This window comes from Bactrocera oleae, chromosome 4 (genome assembly GCF_042242935.1).
Source record: "Bactrocera oleae isolate idBacOlea1 chromosome 4, idBacOlea1, whole genome shotgun sequence".
NCBI classification, from domain to species: Eukaryota; Metazoa; Arthropoda; class Insecta; order Diptera; family Tephritidae; genus Bactrocera; species Bactrocera oleae.
Genome location: NC_091538.1, coordinates 16,692,392 through 16,701,525, shown reverse-complemented (window position 1 = coordinate 16,701,525; position 9,134 = coordinate 16,692,392). Strand labels below are relative to the sequence as shown.

Sequence of the window (9,134 nt, the reverse complement as noted above, 5' to 3'; positions counted from 1 at the left end):
GCCAGACAGCCACTCTACCTACCTACAGACACAACTTTTTTACAACTTTTTCTTTTAAGTAACAGCATAGATCTAGAAATATCGGCCCTTAGATCAATCCGTTTTTCACATCTACTTACTGTCGGTCGTTTTATCTGGGTAATCAGTTAACGATAAAAACAGAACGGTACGGAAAGAAGACTGGATGACAGTGCATAAAGGGCGTTGAAACTTTCGACAGAGTTATTTCGAACAAGATATGTGTTCTAACTAAAACGAAGCAAAATTTCTACCGTGCCAAGGATTGTAAACTTGGCAGCACTTCTCAATATTTTTTGGAGGAAGCTTTATACTTTAATTGGGTACTAAAGAGTAGGCAATGCATGAAATGGCACTCACAACTCTGTCGAATCTTCACTTGAGTTCAGTAAATGCAAAAAGAAATCCATTCGCAGGATAAGGTATATTTGGGATTTCGGGTGCCAAGTCACTTCCTGAAGTAGAAAGACTAGGAGTCATTCCGATGCGGAGTCCAAGTTTACTACGAGTACGTCATTAACTCTGTCGATAAGAAGATAATTCTAAAATTTTGAAATTAGCGGGGCGGAGACGGTGTAAAGGTTGCCTTTAAGAATAGAGCGAGAAAGATCAACTAAAAAGTTTAAACGACACATATCACCAAAAAAATTCTAAAATGTATTTTATAAATCTCTTTTCATTACCGATTGCTAATGAAATACTACATTATTCGAAATTCAGTAAAATTAGCAACTCATCACAATGAAGGCACTTTGCAGCAAATACTCTTGTAGCTACGACACTTATAATTTTTTAAACGCAAATTTTATTAATTTTTTTTCTTTTATTTTAACATTTTTAAGCGGGATAATGGCAGTGTCCAGCCGCAAAGACACGTCCGCCGGTGCAGGCATATCCATGTACCTGCAACAACACTAACATAATGAAGGTAATCCAAAGGAAGCTGCTAAGCCAAAATGAGCGATTATATTTTTTGTTGTCAGCGATGTTGTTGTAATTGCACCAGCTGCTCTGATGAGGACTGCGGTTAACAAGCATGCTGTCGAGCCAAATGTTGTGTAGTGGTAGATAGGTGAGGCTGCTGAGGCAGATGTAGTATGGAATTACAACAAGATGGATTGAATTTGCAAAGGCTGAGTTTTAATATTTTTTTATCGAAATATTTTAGTCTGTGAATATTTTTTTAAAATTTTTTAGCGGAGTTTTTTCTGAATTTATTTTTTTTTCTCTCTCTTTAGCACTTGCCACTTTGCGTTTCGCTTTACAACTAATTGTTGCTTTTAGCTAACCGTTTATATTTAAATGCCTTTAGGCCCGGCCATAAGCCGTTAGTGGCTTTTACTTGCATTGTGGGCGTCGCACACCCCACTTAGGTAACTGTAACTAATGTTTACGACAAAATATTTATAGTTTGTATTAATGTGCTCCTTGCTTGTACTTAATTAGAATTTCCACTTTAGTGTAATTAAGCATATTAACTACAACTATCGCATCCCAAGGGAGCTGTATATCTACCTATTTGCAACATTATTTTTTATTCGTGCTAACTCAAGGTGTGTTCCCGCGCAGCAGGTAAAGTGCTTTCACACAGAATACTTTTGGAAAGTGCTTGCATTAGAGGTAACACTACACACATGAACTGTTCTTCAAAATTTAATGTTTTCTACCGAACTTCACTGAGTGCTTTGCATTCGAATCACTTTTTAGAACAATGCTTTTTTTCTTATTTTTTTTTTCGCTAGAAGAGCATTTGCCACCTTCTATTTGCCACTTCTATGCTAGTTAGAGCTCACAGCTTTCTTATAAAAAGTTTACTCGTTTAAGCAATAGCAAAGTAATCCAATTGTATTCAATACAAAAGAATCTGATATCTCATAAAAGAGGTGTAACTAATGCCAATCATTAATACTACTTTAGTTTATATTAGTTGCTTGTTCGATTGCTCATTTCGGTATCGATGATGGGTTTCGCTAAAAAAATGAATACTAATTCTCCTTTATAAGGAAAGTAAGTAAATTGTTCATAAATTGCATTAAGTTTCTGAAAAAGCATAACATATAGGAAAACAGTCTTGCAAAGCACACAAATCAGTTATTAAACTAATAATGAATGTATATTTAAGAAGAAATACAACTCATATCGTTTATGGTTATGGCCAAGAATTTAGTTTTATTATAAAGAAAAAGATATGTTTTCAAAAAGATTTCGGGTAAGTTACCGCCACGGCTGGCTCGATTAATTGCGGCCAAGAGGCCCAATTTTCGACCACTTTTTGCAGCAATTGGAGCCGTATCTCAGCAATAACACACCAAATATTTTCTTCCAAGTGACGCCTCGGGCTTATCTGCGCAGACATGCGATTTCACATAACCCCTCAAAAAGCGGTTTTAAATCGTCAGATCTTGGAGGCCACATCACAGGCCCACAACGTGATATAATGCGCCCACCAAAAGTTTTCTTCAATAAATTGGTTGTTTCGATGGCTTGTGGATTATCATCACTCCAAATGCAACAATTTTCTTTTATTTAGGTACCCATTCAACAGATAGTCAGCTTCATCGCTGAATAATTACTTTGTGAAAATCGGGAATGACGGCCACCTTGTTTTCAGGCCATTCACCAAACGCGCTACACGCTTGATGGTCGTTCGGCTTCTATTGTGACATGAGTTGAGTTTTGTAAGCCTGCAAACCAAGATCATTCCGCAAAATCTTCCGCTAAGCGGATTAGCACAGCTCCAGTTGTTGATTGCGATGGCGATGGACTCATTTCGGGTCTTAGTCGATACTCTGCTCAACAGCAACAATAGGTCTCCGGTGCGCACTGTACGGCATCTCTGAGGATGCACATTATAAACTAGAGTAAACATGATACAAAACAGATCCATGGTTGCTCAAGATATCAACTCTGCTGTGCGAATATTTTGACCGAAGATTGAATGCATCGCGCGAGGCATTGCGCGAACTAAACCATTATTTTGGTAATAAATTCAATCGATTTGCAAACGTTATACGGAGTAAGTCTGTTCATTATGGAATGGCAAACCAAACTGAGTATAAATCAAGTAACAGCTATCAAATACGAATAAAGAATTGCCTTATTGAAACTAACACGTCTAAAAAAATACCCTTTTCGACGCAATTATAATAAGAAGGTTTTCAGAAAGATCATAGTGAGCGAGTGGATTGACGGTTGACTTTCCTACTTCCACTATAGAATCCTCTTAGGCTTTTCTAATAGAAAACCCGTATAACAAAATTAGCTCCGTTTTCGAAGTAAGCTACATTATGAAATTAAAACGAACTTATTTTACAAAATAAAATAACTGTTAAAGTCATTCTACGGCAGAGGCGTTGGTCCTTCACAATGGACATTCCTTAGCCTTAAATACATACCTAAAAATATTAAATTTCCTCATGACTTCCATGTTTGCGACCACAAGTTCATGTTGAAACTTTAGTCCAAAAATCATATTCATTGACAAAGGCCACTTTTTGTTTTTCTAAAATTATATCATGCTACTTTTCATTTGCACCCAACCTCGCTGTATTTGGAAAAAGTCTCGAAAGCAAACGAACATGCTCTTTTGATTTGTGCAATGGCTTTTAGATATCAAAAAATGTGATAGATGTGTCTGAAAGTACATTCGGAAATTCTAACTAAAGTGTTGGTATCTGATAGTTTTAAAGTCATATGATGTGATTGTGAATTGTTGGCAGAACAACTAAGATTTACTTGTTTGCATATTCCGAGGTTTTAAGAAATCTAACGGTTGATACAAGTAGAGGTACTTTTTTCAATAGCCTTTTTTTGACAGATTGCACGAGAGTCGTGCCAATCTATTATGTTATTTTTGTTCAGTATTGTTTGGCATTTTATCATGGAAACCCTCACGCCTGAATACCATTTACAAATTGTTCAATTTTATTACGAAAATTCACGTTCTGTCATAGTCAACATAATCGGCCTACTACTATGCATATTATTCGCAACTTTTCGTTAGACTTTTTCCTGTGGGAATATATAAAGTCTCAAGTCTATGTGGACAATCCGCTTCGATTCAGGCCTTGGAACAAAACATCACGCGTGTCATTCGCCACCAGTCGAAATGCTCGAACGAGTCATCGAAAATTGGACTCAATGGATGGACCATCTGAGACGTAGCTGCGGCCAACATTTGAAAGAGATAATCTTCAAAAAATAAATGCCAAATGTCTGGCAGGTTAAAAAATTAGGAAACCTCAAAATTGAATACTCATCACAACAGACGTTCTCTGGCAGGTTAAAAAGCTGTCGACATGCACTCGAGAAAGAAATGCAAATGACTTAAAATGGTAGAAAGAAGATATGCTTGGCAAAACTACTAAATGAGAAGTTTAATATACCCTACACTTACATAAGTTCCATAAAATATTTTTAACATCACTATACTGTAATCGACTACTACTCGGAAAAATAAGATGGTCTTGTAGTGTGACGTGTGCGTTTGTTATTTTAGCAAGTGTTCCTTTCGCACTCTTTTAAATGAAAACGGAGCTTATACATACATATTTACATATTGTTTACGGATCCTAAAGGTATAAAGTGTATTCATAGTGCAGATTTTCAAACGATTTTTCCTAACTTTTTGAGGACGTGAAAGTCAGCAACGAAGAATTTTAGGGAACCGATTGTTTTCGTACAAAACGAGTCACTGTGGCCTTAGAAGGACGTCTTAAGGAGGTGATGAAAGTCATCAAAGAATACAACACTATTTGGAAAACCGATTGCTGTTGCTGAAAGATAACGTTATGAACTTGGTAAGACAATATATGGTGTATGTGACAGTCTTCAGAAAATAAACAGAGTTCGAAGAACCGTTTGCTTCTGTCAAAAAGGAAACGGTGTGGACTTGAAGAGACGACATATGACGGTAGAAATATCGTTGCGTATCAATATTTTTACAGTTTGGATTTAGCTCACATAGAGGTTGTATAGATTTGTTACATAAACGAACCCCGTTCCAGAAGTGAAGTCACTAAAATTTGCTGCGTTGGTATCTAAGGTCTCATGTTTCAGCATTCTATGTTATTATATATATAAAACTTTTGTCTGCACTTTCCTTCATTCAATTTTAGTACGTTAACATCTATTTTGAGAGCCCGTTTACATCACTCTTCATAGAGCTTGTAATCGAATTTGTGCCGATAATACTTTTCAGGGACGCAACTAGCATTATGGTTAATTTTTCTGGCGCATAATCTATAAATACATATATTTATATTTATATATATATAGTTGTGAGCTGTATTAAAGCTTATATGAGATTAAGCGCTTGATAATGAGTCTTTAAGTAGTAGTAATTATTTAAGTGGAAGAGTGAAACAAAGTAGACTGACAATAGGCAATAGAGCGCTAATTGCAAAAATGATACTCGTATATGTGTTCAAATGTAATAATGTTGGCAAAGTTTTGAACTGCAAATAAAAAAGCCCTAAAAAATAGATTGATGGTGTCATTTTCCATTCTTCGGAAGAATTGCTCATATACAGCTGCATTTAATTGAAGGTCTTTTCACTATTTAAAAATCACAAAAAAATCCCCACCTTTTATTAACATTCTTTTTTTTTTTTGCTGTAGTTTTTGCATCCTCCATGCCTACTCACTGGGGGAACTGCGCGAACTAAAAATAAATTTCGAAAAAAGTTGAATTACGCTTGTGATTAGGAATGATGATAGTCCAAGCCGAGCGTGCAAACTAAATATTTTCGATCGGCGTTGATCAGTGCGAAAGTGACAGTTGATGGGAGAGCGTCGCGTCGAGCGCAACACGGCACGGAAGACACATTTGAAGCGAGCGGCGACGCGATAAGCGAAAACAAACAAACTAAAGAAAAAAGATTAACACTCAAACTAATACAAATACAAAAACAAATAAAAATACAAAATAATTCCGTGTAAGCAAATAAGCAAAATCAATTTAATCACAATAAAAAAAAACGATTAAGAAAAAAGAGCATCAAGTTGCATGTGTGTAAATACAATAATGTTGTCATCACTAAAGTCAACAGCTTTGTTATTGTTGTTGTTGTTGATTGCAACAGTGTTTTCGTTAGGCGCTGCAAAGAATTTACGATATAAACACGAAATAACAACAATAGCAACAGAGGCAGAGACGTTGCAGCCAACAACAACAACGCCGAAACCGCCAACCACAGTCAAAACAACCACAACAACAACAACAAAGTTGTTGCAAAGCAGGCCGCCGAGTCAGCAGAATATAGTAGATTGCGGAAAAAGCGGTAATTACCTTAAACGGTTGTATTTAAGGAAGACATTTCAGATAATTTGTATTTATAGAGATTTATAGAGACTGAATGGAGACGAGGTATTAGTATTAAAGTTCCTCTCGGAAACGTCAAACAGCTGCTTGTTGTTTTATGAAAAAGTATCTAAAACTGTACTTATTGGTTGGATATAGTTTTCTGAGTGGGTTCTCAAGCGACCAAAACGCAACTTCTCGCTCCAACGAAAAAACTGAAGCCTTGAACGGCCATTCATTTCCGGTCGTGTCCTAAAATCAACACTACTCTGCTGGTCTGAGATTTAACTAATTTCATTTGGTCATTGATCCATAACTAAAACAACTTTATATTTACTTTTTATGTTCAAACGCTACTCAACACTAATACTTTTGGGGGGTTTTGTAGGATTATATTGTTGGACTGAAGCATGAATAGAGTATTCTAAGATGTGTTTTCAAAAGTGCAAAACACCATCCAGTCATCAATTATACAAAGCCAACATGGTCGCCAGTAAGTAATACATCGCAGATGTAATAGCAACGCACCTATTAGAAGAGCGCGTTCCGAAAAGTGCCAGGATGCCTCAGGGTTTCTTATGTAATATCATTTATGTAACAAAACCGAGTATCACTCCAGCCAATATCTGCTGGATCTTTTTGGCCAAAGTACTCACGCAGATATTTGCTTGCTGCTAACCAGATTTTTAAAAAGGTTCAGGTTTACTAAAACTGCAATCCTTATACTGCACTGGCCACTTCCGGCTTTCTTTACAACACACATGGTACTCAGTTTCCTAAACCCGACTTTACTCGTATATATCAATTACAGAAAGGCAATTCACACTTTCGTGGCTCTCCCATTAATGTTATCCTACATATTGGTTGCACCGAAGCTATAATACTCTTCACAAATGCAAATGGTTCCTTACAAGAACTTGATTCCGATCGTTCAGTTTTTATGGCAGCTATATACTATAGTAATCCGATTGGAATAATTTCTTCGGAGATTGTATTCTTGCCTTATATATCGCGTATATACATACAGACGGATAGACGGACATGGCTAAATTGAGTCAGCTCGAAGCGCTGATCATTTATATATATATATTTTAGGGTCTCGAACCTGTTCTTCTGGGTGTAAAGAACATCGTCGCAAACTTAATATACCATGTTCGGATATAAAAGCGTTTGCGGACATAGAGCTCAAGTTGTGTCAATTGTAGTCTATATATTGCTATCTTACTTGTCCAAACTGCTGCTTTTAAATATTGCGTTTAATTATATCGCAGGCAATTAATAATTTTATACCACAAAAGGGTCTTCACACCAACTACAACAATTCAATCTTTTCTTTAAACAAATAATGACTCCCGCGGCATGAACCCGAACCTTGACTGTACTGTCATTGCAACGGTGACTATCCGCAACTATAAAATGAACAGCAGCTGAGAGCATACAATTTTCTTTGCGTGTTTGCCTTACATATCGTCTTTTGCAACACCACTATGATCTGATGCTCGAGCACCAAATTTCGTGCCATTTCGATTAATCAAGGACTTCTAATACAGTTTAAGGTTAACCACATAGTTCCAAGAGCTTAAATGACAGCTTTGCGTATTTTAATATCGAGATATATATTATCAGCTGTAATATTTTGAGATATATGTATATGGTTACTTGAGTCATTTGGCGCGAGGCTAACATCCATTTAGTTCACGTTAGAGATTTATTTCATACTCACCACAAAATTTTCGTAGGCCTCATAAGTGACAAGTACCAAATCAAATATTTGTCAATATCGTTCAGCTAATCGGCTCATTACCGCAAAATGTGCGGCTTTATGGTTTTACAAGTGTCAAATATCAAATATCAAATAAAGCTCATTTAGCCAACTTCGAACATTAAAATTGATGTTTTATACATTCAGTTTCATATTTCAAGTTTCGAGTTTTTTCTTTCTTTATAGATAAAATCGTTTTTCCAACAAATGACGATTCCGAGGAGGACAGCAAATTCGATGTTTATGGCTTGAAGACAACACCACCGCCACCAAAACAGAATGAAGTGAAATTAGTTAATATAATGACCCCTACCGAATCAACTATTATAACAACTACAAAATCAACCACGGAAGCCAGTGATTCAGTTTCGAACTCAACTGTAAAATCTTTTGACAATCGTGTGGGTGTTCTAAATTTGCCGCCACACTGTCCCACAGGATTCGTGGTAGTTAATCAGTACTGTCATAAATCAGCATAATGTTAGTAATTTAAATACGTAATACTATAATACTGTTATTGAAATTTTAAAATAAATTTACTTTCATAGACTAAACGAAAGGTCTCCCGTCTTCAAATAACTTGTATTTTGCCCTATTTGACCGCATCTCAAAACGTATTCCAGCGAAAGACTCTTTAAACCGAACTATAAAAGCTTATTCGAAGTTACTAAGCTCAAAGTACTCGCTTATGTTTACGGTACAATGAACTTTTGTTAATCTTTCTTCTTCGTGATTTGTATACTTAAAAAACAAATATTCAAATATGTACATATATCTCAGCAGCTTGAACGTCACTATCGGTTAGCGGCATTTGACTGAGGCAGCTAATGCTCTCAGTTACAATGTCAGTAAAGCATAAGTGAAAGCATAAGTGAAAGCAACCAAATACATAATTTTGTAAATGTTTTTGTTGTTGTATTCGTATAGACGTTTTTTACATAAAAAAAAGTTTTTAAGTTTCTTTTTATACTCTCGCAACCTGTTGCTACAGAGTATAATAGTTTTGTTCACCTAACGGTTGTTTGTATCACCTAAAATTAATCGAGTTAGATA

At 36.0% G+C, this 9,134-nt stretch overlaps 1 protein-coding gene across 1 annotated transcript; it reads left to right on the top strand.

The window, feature by feature from the left end:
* The first annotated feature begins 5,769 nt into the window (after nucleotides 1–5,769).
* Nucleotides 5,770–8,640, top strand: LOC118683237 (uncharacterized). The gene is made up of 2 exons (XM_036375639.2): nucleotides 5,770–6,299; nucleotides 8,268–8,640. The coding sequence occupies exons 1-2, from the start codon at nucleotides 6,026–6,028 to the stop codon at nucleotides 8,558–8,560; spliced, it is 567 nt and encodes a 188-aa protein (XP_036231532.2). The 5' UTR covers nucleotides 5,770–6,025; the 3' UTR covers nucleotides 8,561–8,640.
* The last annotated feature ends 494 nt before the right edge of the window (nucleotides 8,641–9,134 follow it).